Source organism: Mobula hypostoma, chromosome 13 (assembly GCF_963921235.1).
Source record: "Mobula hypostoma chromosome 13, sMobHyp1.1, whole genome shotgun sequence".
NCBI classification, from domain to species: Eukaryota; Metazoa; Chordata; class Chondrichthyes; order Myliobatiformes; family Myliobatidae; genus Mobula; species Mobula hypostoma.
Window position 1 is genome coordinate 37,477,582 of NC_086109.1, and position 24,532 is coordinate 37,502,113.

The window sequence follows — 24,532 nt, forward strand, 5'->3', positions numbered from 1 at the left end:
ATTTGGTATGATTTCGTAGCTTCAGAGCTCAAAGGTTATAGGAGACAGTGCTTCTGCCGAGAGTGCTTGCGTGAGATTTTCGTTACAGAGAACAGTGCGGCAATGATTGTAGAAAAGTAGTTCTACTTTATATAGGCTGTGTACTTACCATATCATTCTGCTTTTACCATATGTTACTGTTATTTTAGGTTTTGTGTTATTTGGCATGATTTGGTAGGTTATCTTTTTAGGTCTGCGAACGCTCACAAATTTTTCCCATATAAATAAATGATAATTGCTCCTTCACTTTACGACATTCCGGCTTACGAACCGTTTCATAGGAACGCTCACCTTCGGATGGTGGAGGAAACCCATATTAGATATTTCAACCCTGGGAAAAAGAAAATGGCTCTCTACTATATCTATGCCTCTTATTATTTTATAAACTTCTAAAAACTAAACAGGAAGTAAATTCTGCATCTTGCTGATGAATGTAAATATTTGAAAAAAAACAGCATTACAGTTTACTTCAATTTACTTTAATTGTAGACTAAATTTTAGAGTGGTATTCCATGTAATTTCATTTCTTGAAACCATTATGACTTCCACATTATGTATTTGCTTATATGCTCAATTGAGCTAAAATAAAAATTAATTTTTGAAAATAGTAACTCAAAACCTCAGCTAATTTCTGTCAGTTAAGATACAATTAGGAGGGGCTGAGACACCAAACTTATGTCCTTTACATTCTGGTGCCGTTAAACTCCTGGTACAACCAAAATAATTGCAAGAAAATAAATTTCACATATTCAATCCAATCTAAATGCACAAACATTTCTTCAGCGTACAAAATAATATAACAGTGCACCCATGCTACCTAAAAATTATGTGCTGCACCTCAATTGTCATCCACACCATTCCATTTTGTCTCACCTACATTTTGTGACCCTGCAGGTCAAAATGTCCACCAGGGCTCCTGTGAAGTACAGCAGTCTGCAAGCAGCATTTCGATCTTCAGATTCACTGCCTACTTAAACTGCTCTGATCGGCTTTTGACAGCCCATTGCTGTCAAATGCCATTGATTACAAGGTATTTTAGTGGCATTAAAAGGCATTTCAAAACAATTCAAAAGATTTACAATCATAAATTTATAAAAAGTTTTTATAAATTTTTGCACAAAACATCTGTGATAATTAAAAATATTATGATTAACTCAAATAAAACGGAAGCAAACCACCTCCTATTCACCGAAGTCAGAAACCTCATTCAGATGCATCACTGTGTTACATGGGCTAATGAAGAAAGATGTTCCTTTAGAACAGAGATGAAGAGGAATTTATTTAGCCAGAGAGTAGCTAATGTGTGGAATTTATTGCCACAGATGGCTATGGAGGCCAAGTCGTTAGATATATTTAAAGTGGAAGTTGACAGCATCAAAGGTTACAGTGAGAAGGCAGGAGAATGGGGTTAAGAGAGATATTAAATTAGCCATGATGGAATGGCCTAATTCTGCTCCTTTGTCTTATGGTCTAATGGTAAAGCTGATGATTAAGATGCAGTGCATCTTGGTTATGGTAACCTTTGTCCTACTATATTTACATTTCTATCACAGAACTACCTTCTGAGAAAAATCAACATTTTTGAGAATGCCCAATCTTTACGAACTTTGGTAATGTCCTGATTTGAAAAATCAATTTCTGCTGTTGCCTGATTTTTCTAATATGACAGCAGAACATGGGAGTTTTTGGTGTTCTATGTATGACATCAGATCTTGTGCATGTAACTACATCGCTGTTAGCTGCCTCTCATTAGCAACAGTAATGAGTCATCATACAGGAGTGAGACAAGACACTTGGTCGAATGGTGCCACAATAGCAATCTCTCACTCAGTGTCAGTAACATTAAAGATATGACTGTTGACTTCAGAAAGGGGACGGAGGATGATCGTGTGCCAATCAAATTCGGTGATTTGGTAGTGGAGAGGATCAGCAGCTTTAAATTCCTGGACATTACCATATCGGATGACCTGTCCTGGACACAGCACACAGATATAACCACAGAGAAGGTACACCTGCAGCTTTACTTTTAGAAGGATGAGGAGGACCAGCATGTCACTCAACACTCCAGCAAATTTCTATAGATGAACTGTTGAAAGTATCTGGACTGGTTGCACCATGGTCTGAAAGGACTACTCAAATGGACAGGAATGCAAGCTGCAGACAGCAGTTAACTCAGCCTAATTTGTTAAGGGCACATCCCTCTCCATTACTGGTAGTTTCAATATGAGGCAATGCATCAAGGCAACATCTATCAAGGACACCCACCATCTGAAACATGTCTGTGCCACCAATGTTATTTACTATGTCAATGCATTTGGCGAATCGCAATCCTCTAACCCACGTTATGGGCCAAGGAACAAGTACGTTTATTATATTGTATTATTGTTCAGGACTATTAATAAAGCATATTACTTAGAGCATATAAAATCTTCTTGGAAGAATTTGACTGCTTTGAATGCAAGTTATACAGTGGCCAGGGTATGGATGAAACTGAAACCAAACATGCTGAATAGATCATAGTAGAAAAGTGTTCCAGAGGCAAGCAGCAGGATCAATACAGACAAGGAACACACTTCAGCAGCAGGGCTAGCAAATGAGTGGAGGTAAAATATCAATGCACAAAATATTAAGTGGTTTGATTGCTAGAAATTGGCAGTGATATTGTACAGGATGATTGTGAGCAGAGTAACATGTCAGATGAAAGTGGAGGAGGAGAAGAATGATCTGATTCTAAAGCATGCTTCAGGGAGTAGCAACCCTAAATGAGCAATTATCCACTGCATTAGCAAATCAATGAACAGATGTCACCAATGGTAAAGAGGTACTACTTAAACATTATAAGAACACAACATTAATTAGGCAATGCAGACTGAAGCAAAACCAGAACCTAGGGCAGATCAGAACAATGTATTTTAAAATACCTCAACTGTAATAGCTTCCTGGATTTGTAGGTGGTTAAAAGTAAGCGCATATATGTTAACATTCCAATGGGGAAATTCATTTCTGTTGTGATGTGCAGCTGATATATTGCAATATTTTTAATGCAAGGTTTAAAAAAAAGAAAAACATTTTTCTACTACCAAGAAAGAGGTCAAGTTCTCCTGTCAGACTATATTTATGAAAATCTTCAAGACGAATTGATTACCCTGAATGCCTTATGAGAACTCTGTAAAAACAGGCAGAAATGTGTAGTAACAGATGTATGAAATACTTAATTGGGTCCAAAAAAGATCATCTGGAATAGTCTTCATTAGTTTTTCAATGGAAGCTAATTGTAATGGTATCAAAGTTATGGGGCATTGTGGCTTAATAAAATTTGCTTACTGGACACGAAAATAATTATTATTGGAGACTTTTCCTCTCTAGAACATTTCCAGTCCAAGCCAAGAATGCTAAGACAATGAAAAACATAGATTTATTAGATAATTTTTCTTACCTTCTCCATTGATTTAGTGTTTCATTACTGTAAACTATCCTGTAAAACAGTAATGCCAATACTAGAGCATACTCAGCAATTCTGATTTGAAACTAGTTCCAGCAATAAAACTACCTGTAAGAGCATTCTAGTGTGTGATCTTCACAAAGAACAAAAAAGCAAATGCAGAAAATCTAATATAAAAAATGCAGAATGCTCTAAGTACTCAGCGGATCAAGCTGCATCTTCAAGAAAATTTTAAAAATCAATATTATGGGCTAGAGATACCTCATCGAAATTGAAATGGAGAGAAAAGCAGCCTGCAAAGGTGGAAGAGCTCTCGCTGCTTGGATAAATCCAGAGTGACATGAGAATAAGCTGCAAACAAGGTTACCTGATAGATGTATATAAAATTATGAGAAACATAGATAAGGGTAGTCAGCTTTTTTTTTAATTTCCCATTGGTGGAAATGAAATTATTACAGGGAAGATGTAGAAGCTTATATGATACCAGCATTTAAGAGGTATTTAGAAAAGCTCATGAACAGACAGGGAATGGAAGGATGTAGACCACGTGTAGGCAGATGGGATTAGTTTTATTTGGTATCATGGTTGGCACATACGTTTTGGGATGAAGGACCTGTTCCTGTGCTGTATTCTTCTATGTTTTATCTGGTCATTGTGTGAATGAGAGCAGTTATAGAGTGTGGCAACATAGACAAAAGAACCTAGATAAAAGAATACAGGAGTTGAGAAATGCAGAGACCAAACCCAACAGTACAGGTTGCATGTTCTTCATTAAAGAGTGAAAAAACAAGCTAAGTTAATTACGTGGAATGACTGATAAAGACCAAGAAATCAAGTTACCTTAAGCTGTATATTATCCATTTAAAAATCTAATTAACAATTAAAATCAATGATAATATGGACCTCCATGTAAAAGCTTTTCCCCTTTACAGAAACAGAATGTATTTACCACAAAAATAACTTGAATTTCTAAAGCTGGGGAAAGAATTTATGTTGGCTAAGCAGAAGTAATCAAAAGAAAACACAAGTTTAAATGTAACCAAAATTTTTTTGCTAGATCATGGCTTTAGTAAGTTAAAAAAGTGGATTGTAGAATTTTGGAAGTGAGCAATGTTACTTAGCTACTTGTCAGCTGAAGAGGACTAAAACAGTTTGGCAGAGATGGGATATTTAGCATGTTCCCACTGTGCTGTTGACTTTCTATCATGTTTTATGATTTCCTTCCCACATCCCAAATACATTACAGTATTTGGAATGTGGGAAGACTGCTCCCTTCCTCTATTCCCGACTCAAACCTTTCACTTTTTCTCACCTGCCTTTTAATTTCCCCTGGGTCCCCTCCTCCTCTTGTCCACTTTCCTATCAGATTCCTTCTTCTCCAGTACTTGATTTTCCCATCCACCTGGCTTCACCTGTCACCTTCCAACTAGCCTCCTTCCTCTCCTCACCTTTTTATTTTGGCATCTTCCCCCTTCCTTCTCAGTCCTGAAGAAGGGTCTCAGGCCAAAATGTCGACTGCTTATTCATTTCCATAGATGCTGCCCAACCTGCTGAGTTCCTCAAGCATTTTGTGTGTGTTGCTTTGGATTTCCAGCATCTTCAGACTTTCTCATGTTTGTGAAATACATTAAAGATTAATTGACAACTGTAAAGTATCCCTTAGTGCAAGGCAAATGAAACAAAAAAGAAGGGAAATTGATGGGTTTGTGAGAGAAAACAAGTTGCAGGGCTGCAAGGAAATAGGATGATGGGTTTCTTTTAGAAACTGTATGGACCCAATAATAATGGGCCAACCGTGCTCTTAGTTAGTTTATTCCAAAATACACCCAGCAAGAAATTTGAAAAGTGCTAAAGAATGCAAAAAAAAATTAAAACACAGATATAGGAGATTTTACACAGCTTAATGAAAAATTATGATGAAATTAGTTATGGAAAGTACATGTAGGCAATTTGAGTCTGATTTTTGCTTTGGCTTTTATCAGTTGAGTGGAAAGATACTAAGGAGCAACAATTACTTGTCCTTCAAAGGAAACAGTTGCTGATACAGTCACATAAGACATAATCTTGACAACTTTCTAGCTAAGCAACAGTTTTACAAAGCTGACAGCTCAAAACAACAAATTCAAATGATCCTCAATACAAGTCCAAAATTAAAATATCACTTGAAAGCACTGAGTTTATCTGTTACTATTTTGAAGATGACTGAAATCTCAATTGCTCTTCAAAGACATGAGAATGCAAAAATATTGATATTCCAATCTTCAAGGTAAGCTCTGATGATGTAATATACATTTATGTGTTCAATCTAGGGAATGACCATAAATTTTTATTGAGATAAAATAATGATTGTTGATCTTTAATTAAGTTTCCAGCATTTCAATCTACTGTCATACTGTGTTTGAAATTTCAGAAAGGAAGGAATTGCACTTCACTGAGGAATCTGACAATTCAATGCCAACAGTGAATAAATGAAGCTTCCAGAAAAGTTAGCAATATGCTGGTCACAATCCCCTGTTCTTTCCAAACAGAACCTGGCATTTAAAAATAAAAATAGCTATTCATCCTATTCCTTTTTGAAGGTACTGATCTATTTTTTTTTCACTCTTACAGAAATTGAATTGTAATTTATGACTTCTTAAAACATACATAATAAACCCACTTCTGGTCAACGGCTTAAATTTTCTCCCTGATCCTTGAACCATCCATAGTAGGTTTTTTTTCCCTCCAAACTAAATCAGTCACAATATTCTGTAGTTTCATCAAATAGCCTCTAACCTTCTTTGTTCTGAGATCCACACCAGTTTCTTCACTTTTAACATAAAGTTATAAATACTCATCCCAGGAGACACTCTACTAAATCTTTTCTCTATCTTTCCAGGATTTTCACATTCTTCCTAATATTACATGACCCAAACAGAAGCAGCTTCAGATTTTCTTTGTTTGGTACTCCATGCCTCTATTTGCATATCCCAGGATCCCACACTTCATTAATCATTCCTTCAAAATACGTAAACAGCTTCAAGGATTTTGCACAAATACAAGATGTTCCAGATCACATTTTAGATTCATACCATGTAGTTTACATTATCTCTCATTCTGTCTGCCAAAATTATAGAGTTAAATGCTATCTACCATTTGCCTGCTCATTTATTCAACCTGACTTTTTGCAATCCTCCTCACTGTTTACAATTATGGTGCATGTAATCCACAAATTTGAAATTTTATCCTAAAAACCCCTTACTACATTATTAGCATATCAAAAAAAAAGGACCCAGCAAATGACCACTAGGGAACATCACAATCTGCTTTCCTCCACTGTACAATAACTACAATGAATTCTGGTTAATTTGACCATTGGTTAATTGGGGCAGCCATTCATTTGGGACAAGTCTTAAACAGCAAAAATGAAATCGAACTGGGTGGGATTCCCTTTGTTTATTTGGGACACTATGCCACTTAAATGGGGCAGGAGATTGTTGCTAAACAGTTTCTAACTATTGTCGGTTGCCTGCACTTATGCGGCTGTTATATACAACAATGTGCTTAAAGCAAACAGTTTTTAAATAGAGTCAATTGCATATGTTTATGTTCAAAAAGCAATGATTTTTGTCACTGATGGTTGGCAAGAAATAAGCAGTAAAGCAATATGGAACTATTTTGCTCACTATGGTTTCAAGCATTCCGGTTTGAAGATGCCAGAAATGGCTGGGAGTGAAAATGAAACAATTTCATCAATACTTCAACAAGTTAATCATCTTGGATGTTAAGATCAAAATGAAGATTTGGAGAATGCAATCACCTAAAGCATTTTTACAAAGGTAGTCCATTATCTGCACTAACTGTCTGTACTGATTTTGTTCATTTAATCAATCAAAACAACATGGCAGATGAATTCCTCCATCGATAACTATAAGGAACGAATAGTTTTATAGTACTGTAGAGGTACTGATAATGTTCAAATTTGTTTTGTATTTCACTGAAGTACATTAATTGTTACTCAGGTAACAGTAGCTTGTCTTTTTTACACCTTTTAACTATTTCCAAGAAACTTCAGCTAATTGTGGCAGCCACTTAATTGGCTGAAAATATATTGGTCTCAATGTGTCTTAATTAACTGGAATCCGCTGAATTTATAACTCCACTTTTCTGCCTTTAATCTAATTTCCTATCTGTCCTAAACATATAATTTTATTTTCCTTGATTTTACTAACCAGCCCCAATTAATGTATTAAATGAACTCAAGCATAATCCTGCATAACCCAAATTGTTAACTGGCAAAAAGTAGTAAGGACACAAATGATTCCCTGAAACTATTGGAGATTTTGTATTAAAACTGAGTACTGTTAACCTGCTTTTTGTCCTTAGATTCCTCTCACTGCTGAAGATGTTAACTTGTTGAGGTAAATACTGGAGATACTTTATTCAACATGAATGCAAGAATTACAGTTGACTAAGTACCAATTTAGGGAGCCTATGTGACTTATTGCTGTATCGGGAAGATGTTACTGAGGTTTTCATTGTTTATGGATATGGCTAATCTTATAGCTTTTTATTTTCTGTGTTTTCTCCCATACTTCCTCGGTTTTTGTGCAGGGGAAGGGGTTAGGTGGTCAATGTTCTTTTGACAGTTTGTGTAGGGAGATAGGAATTGGGGCCGATGTTCCTGTTGTGTTTCATGCAGGGGAGGAGAGTTTGGGTTTTGATGTTCTTGTTGCCCTTATTTCTTATTGCGGGGGTTGGGGGGGTTGCTGTTTCTCTCTGAATTAACTGCCATGGTTTTCTTTGTTTTGTGGCTATCTGGAGAAGGTGAATCTCAGAGTTGTATACTGCATGCATACTTTGATAATAAATGAATCTTTGAACCTTTGAACAATAACAACTTTGTCAGACAAAGTCTGTATACTATGGGTACCTAGTATTCTTAATTGATTTTCATCTGGTGGAGACAGGAATACAGCTAATGCTTATTTTTTTTTTTAATTGGCTGACTCCTGCAGGAAAATGAGTCATTTGACTTCATGGCTTGAGTATTTCACTAGATTTAGATCCAATGTGCAAATGATTACATAATTTTACTGATTAGAACTATTGCAGATGCTTGAAACCTCAAATAAACATTGGAATTAAAATGAAAATGCTATACGTGGGTAGGTAAAATAAGAGCTGAAAAGTATCCAACTTATATAAGATCTATAATTCAGACGGATGCACCTGTTGTTCCTTAGAATGACTTTATAGCAATTCTGTTTTTTAGATGTAAGTTTAAGTTCAGGCCACTCGAGAAACGAAACATATAACTTGGGCTGAACCGACAGAGTATACTACATGTTTCACTTACCCGGTTTCTGGCAGATATTAAACACTACCCTCTGTCTACATAGCTAAAACTCTACCATTTCAATCTTTTAACATACTATATTTTCGCAATCTATTTAGTCAACTCTTCCTCTGCTTTGAAAACCTTCAAAGACTGCTACTCCAGCAGACCACTCGAACCTGAAACTTCTCCTCCGAAGAACATTAAGACCAATAAATGCAACAAGACATAAGACTGCAGATAAGACCATAAGACATAGGATAGAATTAGGCCATTCAGTCCATCGAGTCTGCTCCGCCATCATGGCTGATCCCGGATCCCACTCAATCCCATATACCTGCCCTCTCGCCATAGTCTTTGATGCCCTGACCAATCAGGAAACTATCAACTTCCACTTTAAATAAACCGATGGACTTGGCCTCTACCACAGTCTGTGGCACAGCATTCCACAGATTCACTATTCTCTGGCTAAGAAAATTCCTTCTTACCTCTATTCTAAAAGGTTGCCCCTCAATCAAGAGGTTGTGCCATCTAGTTCTGGACACTCCCACCATAGGAAACATCGTCTCCACATCCTCTTTATCTAGGCCTTTCAACATTTGGTAGGTTTCAATGAGATCCCCCCACATTCTTCTAAATTCCAGTGAGTACAGGCCCAAATGCGAAACGCTCTTCATACGTCAACCCCTTCACCCCTGGAATCATAAACACAAAATAATCTGCAGATGCTGGGGTCAAAGCAACACTCACAACACGCTGGAGGAACTCAGCAGGTCGGGCAGCAACCGTGGAAACGATCAGTCGACGTTTCCGGCCGGAACCCTTCGTCAGGACTGTAGAGGGAAAGGGGCAGAGGCCATATAAAGAAGGTGGGGGGGAGGGTGGGAAGGACAAGGCTGGAAGGTTCCAGGTGAAAAACCAGTAAGGGGAAAGATAAAGGGGTGGGGGAAGGGAGGCAGGGAGGTGATAGGCAGGAAAGGTGAAGAAGGAATAGGGAAAAAGACAATGGGTAGTAGGAGGCAGAACCATGAGGGGGGTGATAGGCAGTTGGGGGAGGGGGCAGAGTGACATAGGGATAGGGGAAGGGAGGGGAAGGGAATTACCGGAAGTTGGAGAATTCTATGTTCATACCAAGGGGCTGGAGACTACCGAGACAGTATATGAGGTGTTGCTTCTCCAACCTGAGTTTAGCCTCATCATGGCAGTAGGGGAGGCCATGTATGGATATATCTGAATGGGAGTGGGAAGCAGAGTTGAAGTGGGTGGCTACTGGGAGATCCTGTCTGTTGTGGCAGACGGAGCGGAAGTGCTGGATGAAGCGGTCCCCCAATCTGCTTCGGGTTTCACCGATGTAGAGGAGGCCGCACCGGGAGCACCGGATGCAATGGATGACCCCAACAGACTCACAAGTGAAGTGTTGCCTCACCTGGAAGGACTGTTTGGGGCCCTGAATGGTGGCAAGAGAGGAGGTGTAGGGACAGGTGTAGCACTTGCGCTTACAGGGATAAGTGCCAGGTGGGAGATCCGTGGGGAGGGACGTGTGGACCAGGGAGTAGCAGAGGGACCGATCCCTGAATCCCGGAATCATCCTCGCGAACCTCCTCTGGCATCTCTCCAATGACAACACATCCTTTCTGAGATATGGTGCCCAACACTGTTGACAATACTCCAATTATGGCCAGACTAGTATCCTATAAGGCCTCAGCAATACCTCCTTGCTTTTATATTCGATTCCCCTTGAAATAAATGGCAACATTGCATTTGCCTTCTTTACCACAGACTCAACCTCTAAATTAAACTTGAGAATCTTGCACTTCTGATGTTTGAATTTTCTCCCCATTTAGATAATAGTCTGCACCATTGTTTCTTTTACCAAAATGCATTGTCATACATTTCGCAACATTGTATTCCATCTGTCACTTTTTTGCCCATCCTTCCAATTCTGTCCTGCTGCTTCAGCACTACCTACCCCTCCACCCGTCGTCGTATCATCCGCAAACTTTGCCACAAAGACGTCAATTCCATGATCTAAATCACTGACAAACAATGTGAAAAGTAGCAATCCCAATACTGACCCCTAAGGAAAACCACTAGTCACTAGCAGCCAACTAGAAAAGGCTCCTTTAATTCCCAGTCGCTGCCTCCTGTCTGTCAGCCATTCCTCTATCCATGCCAATATCTTTCCTGTAATGCCATAGGATTTTATCATGCATGGCACCTTATAAAATGCCTTTTAAAATCCAAGTAAATGACATCCACTGCCACTCTTTATCCACCCTGTTCGTTAGTTCCTCAAAGAACTCTAACAGATTTGTCAGGTAAGATTTCCCTTCACAGAAACCATACTGACTTTGACTTATTTTAGCATTAGTCTCTAGGTACTCTGAAACCTCATCCTTAAGAGTAGACTCCAACACTTTCCCAATCAGAGGTTAGGCTAACTGACCTATAATTTCTTTTCTTTTGCCTTCCTCCCTTCTTAAAGAGTGGAGTGACATTTGCAATTTTCCAGTCCTCCGGGACCATGCCAGAATCATGTGATTCTTGAACGATCATAACCAATGCATCTGCTAACTCTTCAGCAACCTCTCTCAGGACTCTCAGATGTAGTCCATCTGGTCCAGGTGGCTCATCCACCTTAAAGTTTTGCCCAGCACTTTTTCCTCTGTAATAGCAATGGCACTCACTCCTGCTCCCTGACACCACGGACCTGTGGCACACTGCTAGTGTCCTCCACAGTGAAGACTGATGAAAAGTACTCATTAAGATCATCTGCCATTTCTTTGTCCCCCCCTTGCTATCACACCAGCATAATGTTCCAATGAACCAATATCAACTTTCACCTCCCTTCTACTCCATATATAACTGAAAAAAACTTCCTAGTATCTTCCTTTATATTATTGGCTAGAACATGGATTCTGCAGCAAAAGCAAGTTTGACCAGACAGCAATGCCCTCTTCCTGAAAAATGAGTAACAAAATAAATGCAGTCAGATCCCATGTCTATTTCCGGTGGAACGTTTAGCCAATGAAACGGAATTAGTCCCAGAAATCCATCACGATCTGCGCTGCACAGTCTGGGACCTAATGTCAGATTTCGAAGGCAAAATACTTCCAGCACTCCACCTCGGGAGTTCATACCAAGCTGAATACCAGCAAGATTTGGGGAAAAAGAAACAAAGCCCAATCCAACACATGATCAAAGATCTCTTTTCTGATGGAGATTGCTGGGCAAGGGGTAAGGTTAGTTACTTTAGTATTAATTAACACATACAAAAACCTGCATGTACTTTTGAAAATTATATTTACTTATATTTCCATAGTTTCTAAACATTCCTGAATGTAAAAGTAAGGGTCAAAATATGTCATGAATATTTTCTGCCCTCATTTTGACATGTTAATTAGTTCAAAGGCAGGACTTCTTCCCCAAGTTAGCCACAGTTGTGCGACAATAGACAGCAATTCAGCCCAGGATACATTGAACCATGAAACTCTGACCCAGTGTTTTCCTCAGCAATGATCAAGATTAACTGAGGATTTTAATTTGGGAATGGGTCACTTTTACGTACAGCTTTAAATACTATAATACAATTTTCTATTATCCAATATAAGCGGCATGCAGAAATATTGTATATCTATCCAGTCTGGGACCTATCATTTACACAGCCCTAATGGGATTATCAAAATGATTTACAAAATACGATATTGATGGACCTCAGGAACTGGAGTGCTTTGTAGAAGTATTCAGCTCCCAACACTTTGTTCGCATGAATGAGTATTACAAGCAAGGATTCTGATCAATTGAACTAATTTTTATTTGTGAATCACATGCTCCTCCCTCCCCCCCCCCCCAACACACAGTAGAGCCCAAAAGACAGGGGAAATTGTAAAGCATGAAAACTCAAAATTCAAAATCTGAAACCTCAGCAGTTCAAAAGTATTCATCCCCCTTTCCTCAATTTTTAGTTGAACCTCTCACAGCTATTACAGCCAGTAATCTTTTGGGTGTCCCTATTAGCTTTGCACAATGTGATGAAGCAAGATTTGTCCATTCCTCCTGACAAAGTTGCTCAGGCTGTGCCAGGTCAATCAGACAGCAATCTAGAGGTCTTGACAGAGACGTCTGATCAGGTTAAATCAGGAATCTGACTGGACCACTCAAGGACATCAATTTTCTTCATTTGAAGCCATTCCATGGTTGCTCTGGCAATGTGCACTGGGTCATTGTCCTGCTGAAAGGCAAACTTCCTGCCCACTTTAAACTTTCTAACAGAGGCGAGCACGTTTTTATCTAGCATCTCTCTGTGCTCAGCAGCGTTCATCTTCCCGTCAATCCAGATTTTCAGACCCTGTTGCTGAAAAGCATCCCCGTAGCATGATGCTACCTCCACTGTGTTTTACAGTAGGGATGGTGTTACCGCCTGTATGCACAGTATGAGATTTACGCCACACGTAAGTACCATTTAGTGTTGAGGCCAAAAAGTTCCACCTTAGTCTCATCGAACCTTCTTCCACATCTTTACTGTATTGTCTAAGTGACGCTTTGCAAAGTCTTTAGGAGCAAGGATCTGCTTCTTTTAAGCCAGGGCTTCTTCCTTGCTATTCCTCCATAAATACTCTATTGTGCAAGGCCTTAGAGACTGTGGAACTGTAGAGTCATGAACTTCATATCCAGTCACAGCTACTGACTTCTGGTGCTCATTCAGAGTGACTGTTGGTGTCACAGTGGCCTCTTTTACAAGTGCCATTCTTCTCTGGCAACATACTAGTCAAGATGGCACCTGCACACAATACTCCAGGTAGTCCACAAAAGTGCTCATTTCACTTCTTTTATGTCTGCTTTGCATCTTAAATGTGTTTCTGGAACTGTTACAGAGCCTGTAATTTGCAGTCTGGAGATCAATTGTGAGATCCAGCACTTTGCTATCCCGAGAAGATTCCAGGAAGCAAGTTTGAACACCCAGCGCAAAGAAACTTCGCAATGGGGCACGAGCTAATGTTCAACTCTATTTCGCTGATTAAAGAGTCCATTAATCACCGATCAAAGTGTCGTGGAAAATTGAAACTTTGAGGTGAATGCAGAAAATGAGTATGGGTTCAGTGCCAACTGCCTGCCTTTTGATTGCTGATGAGGTCCCTCTGCTGCCGGAAAGGAGGTTGTGTGGTGGCTTATCGCTGTTTAACAGCTCGCTGTACCCAGAGGGTAGGCCTCCGTGTTTGAGTGGTGTCTCTCTCTTTCGATGATGTTTATTGATTGGACTATGGACTTTTTCAGTCTTATGGTTTTTATATTTTGTGTTTTTGCCTGTTCTTTCTCATTTTTTTGTGTGGGGAGGAGGGGTTTGGAGGTTGACGTCTGCCCTTTTTTTGTGCGGGGGGAGTTTGCTGCTTGTCTTTAAATGACTTTCCAAGGTTTGTCTTTGTTTTGTGGCTATCTGGGGAAGACGAATCTGAGTTGTATATTGCATACATACTTTGATAACAAATTAACCTTTGAACCTTTGTTTAGAGGGGCAGCCTGACCAGTGTGGCTGTGCTTTCAAATTTTTCCACTTTTCACAATGGACTGCACTCAGCTCTGAGCCACGTTCAGTGTTTTTCAGGTAGTCTTCTACCCTTCTCCAGATTTGTGCTTCTCTATTGTCATTTCCCTGATTTCCCTTGAATGTTCTTTTGCCTTCACTTTGGTCTGATCTGTTGGAAATCTACCATACTGTCAGATCTTACAGAGAGAGAGAAGACATTTAATCAGCTGATCGTCCAATTTTCTACATCAACAAATTAGGTAAGCTGGCAAGGTAATATATAGTATGACACCTGAGGGAAGTTAGTGCAGCAATTACAAATGTTTTTCAAGCCTCACAATTTTGGTTTTAATTTTTATTAACTTGTTGACAGCTTTTGGTATTTTTCTTTTGATTTGATATGCTGCACAATGTTTTGTAGATTAGCTCAAAAAATCCTAACTTTAAAATATTTGGAATTTAGAAAATGAGATCAAAAAATGTGAAAATAGTTGTGGGGGTGAAGACTTTTTCAAGGCACAGTATGCAAAAAGGGTCAGACAGTAATACTTCCCTCTTGAATTATTTTTTGATTAAAGAAAGCCACCAGATTTTTAAAAAAATCATTATCACATTAGAGTCAGAAACATACAGAATGGAAACAGGCCCTTTGGCAACTAATCCATGCCAACCATCGGGCACCAAGTTCAAAGTTTGAAAATTCAAAGTACAGGTCCACAATCCCTCATCCGAAATCCTTGGGGCCAGTTGCATTTCAGAATTCAGAATTTTTTGGATTTCAGACACCACCAACTGCGGTCCCCCCCCCCCCCCCACCGGATACCAAAAAACACCTATGCTCAAGTTCCTTATTTAACCTCAATGCAATGGACTTTAGGACCCAGCGGCGCACCAAACCTACGCACATCCTCCCGTATACTTTAAATTATCTCTAGATTACTTATAATACCTAATACAATGTAGATGCTATGTAACTAGTTGTTATACTGTATTGATTAGGGAATAATGACAAGAAGAAATTTTATTTCTAACAAAAACATTCAATAAAACATAAAAATGTACAGCTTCAAACGAACCGAATCAAACACATGGCAACTGACTTATTGGAATAAATGTAGAACGTCACTGTCACTATAAAACTTCAGTAACTTGTCTTTCTGTTTATTTGAATCATATACTGTGGTAGGTCCGACACTATTTTCTTCAGTAAGACGCCGCATAGACACACCACAATCAAGCTTCTGCAATAACTCCACTTTCTGCGTTTTTCATAGAGAAGATTCCTTCTCTTTTTCTCATTGTTACCCATGGGGGTATCTGCAGCTCTTTTTGACATTTTCACAGTGAAATTAAACACAAAGTCAACAGTGAACACAAAATATCAGTGAACAGCAAATGCACGTGTAACCAGTACGAGCGCTGAGCCACAATTAACGTCTGGCGGCCTCTGCTCGTGCTGCCACGTCACACCTGAGTGACGTCAGCTGTTGGCAAAAAATCTGCGGTTTTCAGAGCATTTTGAATTTCAGAATTTCGGATAAAGGAATGTGCACCTGTACTGTATGTATACCATATCCAACCTTGAGATTCTTCTTCTTGCAAGCAGCCACAAAACAAAGAAAGACAATAAAAGTCACAAAAAAACCACACCACAATGACAGTCACACATCCAATGTGTGAAAAAGAAAGAACAAATTGTGCAACCAATTAAACAAAAAAGCAAACAATCAATCCACAGATGATGAACTACAGAGTCACCAAAAGTAAGGCCACAGCCATGGAGCCAGTTCTGCGTTGAGGCGAGTGTCAATGACTGTAGGCCACAGCTGCAAAGTCAGTTTAACACTGAAGTGAGTAAAGTCCCACAGAGTAGTGAGAATACTGAGTTGTCCTTCATGCTGAGCCTCAACACCTTAACCTTTTTAATCTGGCTCAGTGCTCACATCAGCCAAACATCAGTTTGTTATCCACTCTCGGGACTGGACCCTGCTGCTTCAATCCGGCGTGAAGTTTCAGTCCAGTCCGGCCCCAAGTCCACTCCAGCAATGACTGGAATACCTGCATTCTCGACGGTTCAGAAAGCTGAATCCTTTAAGATACCTCAAAAACACCAGGTCGTACAGATGGTTCAAAAGCACACCTCCCAATGAGAACAGGTTGCAGATTGCTGTGAGCATGGTCCTGAAGAAGTATATTCAGTAGAATTGTTGGTAGTTTTGTTAGCTGCCCTCAAAGCACTATCATGTCTCACCAGTGCCATCTTCTTCCTGAATTCGCCACTAATTCAATTTCATTCTATTTTCCTACAAAATCACCACAGATTTTAACCACCCTACATGCAAAGTGCAATTACAGTAGCCAATTAACCTACCAATTTGCACGCTTTTAGGATTTAGGAGGAAACCGATGCAATCAGGTGTATCAATTAATTTTCAATCAGGAATGTTTTTTTAAACAATTTCTCCATAATTTGATTATTTCAATGTTTCTCTTTGTAAAAACATCCGTTAAATTAAAGCTCAACACATAATAGACACATTTTCAAATGCAGTGGATTCCAGTTAATTGATCCATTGGTTAATTGGGACAACTATTAAAGAATAAAAACTTATTAAGAGACGGGATTCCCTTTGTTTACTTGGGACACTACACCACTTAATTGGGACAGCAGACTATTGCCAAACAGTTTCTAACTAGTGTAAGTTGTGTATACTTATTTATTAATTCACTGAGATACAGCATACGATAGACCTGCCACCCAGCAACCCCCGACTTAACCCTGGCCTAATCATGGGACAATTTATCTGCAGCTTAATGTGAAAAAGACCAAGGAGCTGGTGGTCAACCTGAGGAGAGCTAAGGTACCGGCAACCCCTGTTTCCATCCAAGGGGTCAGTGTGGACATGGTGGAGGATTACAAATACCTGGGGATACGAATGGACAATAAACTGGACTGGTCAAAGAACACTGAGGCTGTCTACAAGAAGGGTCAGAGCTGTCTCTATTTCCTGAGGAGAATGAGGTCCTTTAACATCTGCCGGATGATGCTGAGGATGTTCTACGAGTCAGTGGTGGCCAGTGCGATCATGATTGCTGTTGTGTGCTGGGGCAGCAAGCTGAGGGTAGCAGACACCAACAGAATCAACAAACTCATTCGTAAGGCCAGTGATGTTGTGGGAATGGAACTGGACTCTCTCACGGTGGTGTCTGAAAAGAGGATGCTGTCCAAGTTGCATGCCACCTTGGACAATGTCTCCCATCCACTACATAATGTACTGGTTGGGCACAGGAGTACATTCAGCCAGAGACTCATTCCACCGAGATGCAACACAGAGCGTCATAGGAAGTCATTCCTGCCTGTGGCCATCAAACTTTACAACTCCTCCCTTGGAGGGTCAGACACCCTGAGCCAATAGGCTGGTCCTGGACTTATTTCCTGGCATAATTTACATATTACTATTTAACTATTTATGGTTTTATTACTATTTAATTATTTATGGTGCAACTGTAACGAAAACCAAATTCCCCCGGGATCAATAAAGTATGACTATGACTATGACCAGATAACCTGCCAACTGGTACCTCCCTGGTGCTCTCGTTTCTTCCCACAGTCCAAGCAGAAACCTACAGAGTTATGGGGAGAACTCCTTACACACAGCGGTGGGAATTGAACTCAGGTTGCTAGTACCTACTGTAAAGAGTTGTGCTAACCTCTACAACTACTGTGCCACCTTTAGACAGTACACACTGCTTAGAGAGAACAGCTTTTAAATACTGTTAGTTGTGTGTGTGTGTTTGTGTTCATATTTTTTTGTCATTGATAGTTGGCAAGAAGTAAGAACTAAGACAATTCCGAACTGCTTGCTCACTGCAGTTTCAAGCATTGAGGTTTGGAGTTGCCAGAAACAGCCAGAAGTGAAAATTAAGTAATTTCATTACTTCAACAAGTGAGGAACTGTGAAAAATTTGAAGGTATAGACAACCATTTTGAATGTTACAATGAAAACTAAGATATGGAAAAAAGCAATTGTTGAAAGCATTGCACTCGGTGTCTGCACTGATTTTATTCATTTATAGTCAATCAAAAGAACACGGCCTCGATATCTATTAGGATCTAATACACAGTTTTATAGTACTATTGGTAGTGTTCTTATTTATTTTATATTTAATCTAAATATATAATTTGTTACTGACTTAAATGGTTATTGAGTCTTTTTTTTAAAATATGCTTTTTTAAACATTTTCATGAAACTTTAGCCAATTGCAATAGCCATTTAACTGGGCCAAAATGTTCTGCTCCTGATGTGTCCCAATTAACCAAAATCCACTGTACTTCTGTACCAAATACAAATCACCCCAAAAGTAAAACAGAAAAATGCTCTTGGCTAAAAAAAAATACTACCCACTTAAAGTAGTATGAATGTGTTTAGTGAACTGTAATCATTGAAATGAGAATCTTACAATTTAGTTCCTTTATGGTACAATTAAATGCTATTGTTCTGAATGCTCTAAAGTGGGGCCTGATTTTGCAATATTAATGCTGGTTTGCCTGGACCTTGTTGTTAACCATGTTCATGTATTCTAATTTACTGATTTATATAAATTCAATATATGCATATATTTAAAAAAAACTAGCATCTCTGTCTCATATATAGGCTGGTGCTGAGGTCAAGAGGTGTACACACCCTGGAAGTCATGATGGTACAGTTTAACAACCAAGTAACAAATGGCCACACAGCAGAGTCTTTTTTTTATTTGCTACAAGGTGTTCACTGAAATGCTTTTTAACCTCTATCACTCATTCTTAGTGTGAAAACATTACGCAATCAATTTGAACTTATTTTCAACTTCTTTCCTTTAAGAAGTCAACAGATACAACTGCTGCAGATTACAATGTTAGATCACTAAGTCAAAGCAATTAACTTTTCATATTTCTCATTAGTTTTTTTTTTAAAAAGTTCAGTTTAGTTCACCATAAATTGAAAGAAGCACTCACTGGGATGCCCTGCAACTGCGGTTTTTCTAATAAATTATGCAATTCATTCTTTGAAGCTTCTGTCTTCTCGTGGTCTGCAGCATCCACCATGTACCTAAATAGTGCAAAGACATAACCCTCATTAAAAATACAGTCTGAATGGCATTCCACAATGGTTTCGATTAGCTGGTCAAGAACAAGGTGGTCTGGTTTAAGCCGTGGTTGCCAATTTGCAAGATTCTACTGTTTGCCATCAGCAGCATTAATGGATCCAAGCTTAGGGCTACCAGACAAGTACAGGAGCACCTGAAGAAAAAATAAACCTGCACTTACTGGAAAATTAAAACAAATGCAGCAAATACTGGAAATACCCACCACGTGAGCAGTGTTAGCGAAGGGTGAAACAGAGTAATGCTTTCAGGTCAGTGTTGCTGTTGTCATCAAAACACATTTGGTTGTTATTAATTTTGTATTTAAAAAGCTGATTGAAACTGAGATTTTAACAATGGTGCATATAATGTCATAAATGAGATATCAGGCAGAATCTCGCTGATGTGACTATCTCTGTTTGGAACTACTGGTGTTTAACAGTTTAAGTGGCAATGTGTGTGAAATTTCCATAATTGTGTGACCAAAACCAACAGGCTTAGGTTTTCGTCTCCTGAGGTCCCTTTCCTCAGACACTAACAACCCCACTACCCCCTACGAACCCAGCTTCCATCTGCGCCGGGTCTTCACCATTCCCGCTGACCTTCCCCTCTCTGAGGCAAAACATTCTGTCCTCTGTAAGGGCCTCACCTTTGTTCCCCTGCACCCTCACCTCAGCGAGTTCTGTGCCCGCCATGACGCGAGCCGACCATCTCCGACCTACTTCTTTGGCAAGAACTCTCCACCCCATACCGATGACCCCTTCTCCCGTCTTCAACCTTCCTCCTCTTCCTTGACACCCCACCCTGGTCTTCTGCCTGCTCTGGATCTTTTCATTGACAACTGCCGACGGGGCATCAACTGTCTCAACTTCAATACTCCTCTCTTCAATTCCAACCTCACTCCTCTGAATGCTGTGCTCTCCACTAATCCTAACTTCACCATCAAACCCACAGATTAAGGGAGTGTTGTAGCAGTCTGGCGTACTGACCTCTAACTTGCTGAGACCCAGCAACAACTCTCAGACACCTCCTCTAACTTACCAGTCAAACAGGACCCCACTAAAAAGTACCAGGCCATTGTCTCCTACACTATTACCGATCTTAATAGCTCTGGGGATCTCCCATCCACTGCCACCAACCTCATAGTTCCCATATCCCACACTCCCGTTTCTACCTCCTACCCAAGATCCACAAGTCCACTCGTCCAGTTGACCAATTGTTTCAGCTTGTTCCTGCTCTACAGAACTCATTATCTGCATACCTCAACTCTGTTTTATCTCCCTTAGTTCAGTCCCTTCCTTCATATATCTGTGACACTTCACATGGTCTGGATCTTTTCAATGATTTCACATTCCCTGGCTCCCATCATCTTATTTTTACTATGGATCCCCAGTCCCTTTAGACCTCCATCCCCCACCAGGAAGGCCACAAAGCTCAACGTTTCTTTCTAGACATCAGACCCAACTAGTTCCCCTCCATCACCACTCTCTTCCATCTAGCAGAACTTATCCTCACTCTTAATAATTTCTCCTTTGGCTCCTCCCACTTCCTTCAAACAAAAGGACTAGCCATGGGCACTTGCATGGGTCCCAGCTATGCCTGCCTTTTTGCTGGCTATGTAGAACAGTCCATGTTCCAAGCCTACACTGGTATCACTCCCCCACTTTTCCTGAGCTACATCAATGACTGCATTGGTGCTGCTTTCTGCACCCATGCGGAGCTCATCAACTTTATCCACTTTGCCTCCAACTTCCACCCTGCCCTCAAATTTACCAGGTCAATTTCTTGATCTCTCTGTCTCTATCTCTGGAGACAGCTTATCTATTGATGTCTATTATAAACCCACAGACTCTCACGGCTATCTGGACTAATCCTCTTTCCTCCCTGTTGCCTACAAAAACACCATCCCCTCCTCTTAATTCCCCCATCTCCGCCATATCATATTAGGGGGGATGAGGGTTTTCATTTCAGAACAATGGAGGTGTCCTCCTTCTTCAAACAAAGGGGCTTCTCTTCTTCCAGCATCAACGCTGCCCTCAAACTCATCCCTCCCATTTCACGCACGTCTGCTCTCACCTCATCCTCCCACAACCTTACCAGGGATAGGGTTCCTCTTGCCCTTACCAACCATCCCACCAGCCCCCACATCCAACACAAAATTCTCCAGAACTTCTGCAATCTCCAATGAGATCCCACCACCAAGAACATCCTTTCCTCCTCCCTCCCCCCAATTTTCTGCTTTCCACAGGGATGCAGCTTCTTTCTCCATTCATCCCTCCTCAATGATCTCCCACCTGGCACTTATCCTTGCAAGCGGAACAAGTGCTACACCTGCCCCTACACCTCCATCCTCACTACCATTCAGAGCCCCAAACAAGCCTTCCCAGCTGAGGTAACACTTCACCTGTGGGTCTGTTGGAGTCATATACTATGGCTGGTGCTCCCAGTGTGGCCTCCTGTATATTGGTGAGACTCGATATAGATTGGGAGTCCGCTTCATCAAGCACCTACGCTCTGTCTGCCAGAAAAAGTGGGATCTCGCAGTGGCCACCCATTTTAATTCCATTTCCCATTCCGATATGTCTATCCATGGCCTCCTCTACTGTCGCGAACCAAACTTGAAAGAGGCATAAATAGAAACGGTCCTAATTAGGTACAATTACATTCTGAAATCATCAAATTCTTATGATATGGAATCAGTAACCAAATTAAATTTGAACAATAGCTGGCTTCACCCCCACCCCAGTTGATAAAACAATTCAAATACTTACACAATTGCACTGACTCCTCTGCAGTATCGTTCCCACATGCTTCTAAATCGAGGCTGCCCACCAATATCCCAAAGCTAAAATTAAAATTGCAAATAAATATGAAATTGCATTCTAAGTAATTTACAAATAACCAAGTGCTGTACAATAAACTGGTTTACTACAAAGGAGACATTCAAACATTAAAATTTGGTAAATTAATGTTTATGGGCTGATAAACATTCAAACAGAAACAACTTGCATAGTTACTTTGCAATAAAACTATATACTTTTAATTATGCTCACTAACATGACATTGGGATTGTATAGCTTCAAATTCAAAACAGTAGTACATTTTGCAGTGATGTAGTGAAATATCTACCATTGCCAATTTCATTTGAAAATGCAGAACTAAAAGCACCAATTAACCAAGTCCATACCAACATCAGCCACAGTTACTGAGACAAACTGAACTATCCTAAAACAATAGCACAATAGCCTGCCTTTCATGGAGCTCCCCATTTTCAGATAACACACTTACATTTAAGAACTAATAACATGAAAAATCTGTCAAGAGTAACTTGCTTCATGAAATAATATGAATGATTATTCACCATACCATTCAATTATTTTTCCAAACTTCCAAATCAAATCAGAAGCTGTATTACAATTTCACAGATAGGATGTATTTGTACCACAGCATTATGAACTCAAATGAATAGCCATAATGGAAACAAAAAAAAAAATCGCAAAGTATTAACAAGCTCGAACAAACAACTGGGGAATGGAAGCTACTCTATTCACCTGAAACAAAAGAATAGCAGGTTTTTGCCCTTTCCCACACTCAATACTTGAACAGAGCACAGCTTTGGCCAAGTAGTCCAGACTAATTTTTTGCATGGATTTAAACTAAAGGGCTTTCAACAAGAAGGTTCACATTATTTTTTTAAACAGAAGGAAAAAAAGTGAAAGCTATAATCTGAGAAAGTTAAAAGCAGAACCTAAACTATTAAATTGTACCACTGAAAATCTAAAAGAGATTAAACAGTCTGGAACATTATACAGATATATAGATCCTCGCTAGCTTACAAGTGCCCAAATTATGTACAGCCCATACATACAATCAGGTGTGTGGGACACTGACACGTTGGATTGCCAGCTGTTGTGGGGATGCAGGCATCTTCTGCTGTGTGGGAACTCTGCGGCTGCATTGCTGACATGCAAACCATTTGGGTTTTGAATAATTCTTCTCCAAGTTAATATCATAACCTGAAGATCTATAAATAGAATTATCATCATAGCTTTCATATGGCTTATTCTTATGTCATTTTGGGCACTGAGGAACCGCTCTGCTATGGAGAGCCTGCCTTTTGATCGCTGGGGTAAAAATCACTCCACTATGGAGAGGGGGGACTGCCTTTGACCGCTGATGAGATCGCTCCGCTAAAGAGGGAAAGGCCTGCCGGAGAATGTAACCCAAGTTTTCTGCATTTTGGATGTGGACTTGGACCGTAGACGTTTCAAAAATCCCGACTTGTAGTTTTATTATATCCTTTTTTTCGCCCGATCTTTATCGTTTATTTTGCGTGTGTGGTGGAGGGGGCTTGAGTGTTGATATGCCTGTTCTGTTTCTGTTTGTTTTTTGTGCAGAGAGGAGGGGCTTGGGAGTTGACGATTGTGCTGCCATTCTTTTGTTTCTTGGTTTTGTGGCTATCTGGAGAAGGAAAATTTTAAGAGTTGATAATAAACGAACCTTTGAACCTTTTTTTTTAAAAGAACAGATCACTGGAAAATCATAAGTACCTTGATGGTGACATTTCCTTTAGTGATTTTTCTCATGTTGAATCCAACAGTTGGTATCATGTCTTCACTGAACTGCCCAGACTGTTGAAACAAAGATAAATTTATGAAAACATAACAGTTCAGTATAAATGTAACATCTTCTAAGAAAGATCAAATGTGTTGCTATATACTGGTGTTTAGCTAAAACGCTGCTTTAATTTTAATTCTTGCTTTATTTACTGATATGATGAATAGTATCTTTTAAAAATGAAGACGCTTGTTTGTCACAAAAAAATTCTGTTATATCCAAGAAACTTTATTGAAATGTGTAGAAATTTGTATATTTTCAATGAAAACACAAACAATAGAAATGAAAAAGTTATGTAGAAAGATCACCATATAAAAAGTTTCCAACTGAGAAAAAGTGTGAAGGACCTTTCCTCAGGAGAAGAAATGTATATGCTTTAACACAATTTTACTTCTAACAATTAATGTGCAGAGTAACACTGTTGATTTCTTGAGTGTTATAAATCAAAAGTAACCAGAAAGAGAACTGG

The 24,532-nt window shown here is 39.6% G+C and overlaps 1 protein-coding gene across 1 annotated transcript in view; it reads right to left on the reverse strand.

Annotated features, from left to right (window-relative positions):
• LOC134355542 (ADP-ribosylation factor-like protein 8A) overlaps positions 1-24,532 on the reverse strand; it is a 61,446-nt gene that overhangs the window by 13,700 nt on the left and 23,214 nt on the right. Inside the window, exons 2-4 of the mRNA XM_063065554.1 lie at positions 23,997-24,077; positions 22,218-22,291; positions 19,319-19,412 (exon numbers count right to left, since the gene is read on the reverse strand). Of these exons, the coding sequence (XP_062921624.1) occupies positions 19,319-19,412; positions 22,218-22,291; positions 23,997-24,077 (249 nt within the window). The remainder of the gene's footprint in view (positions 1-19,318; positions 19,413-22,217; positions 22,292-23,996; positions 24,078-24,532) is intronic.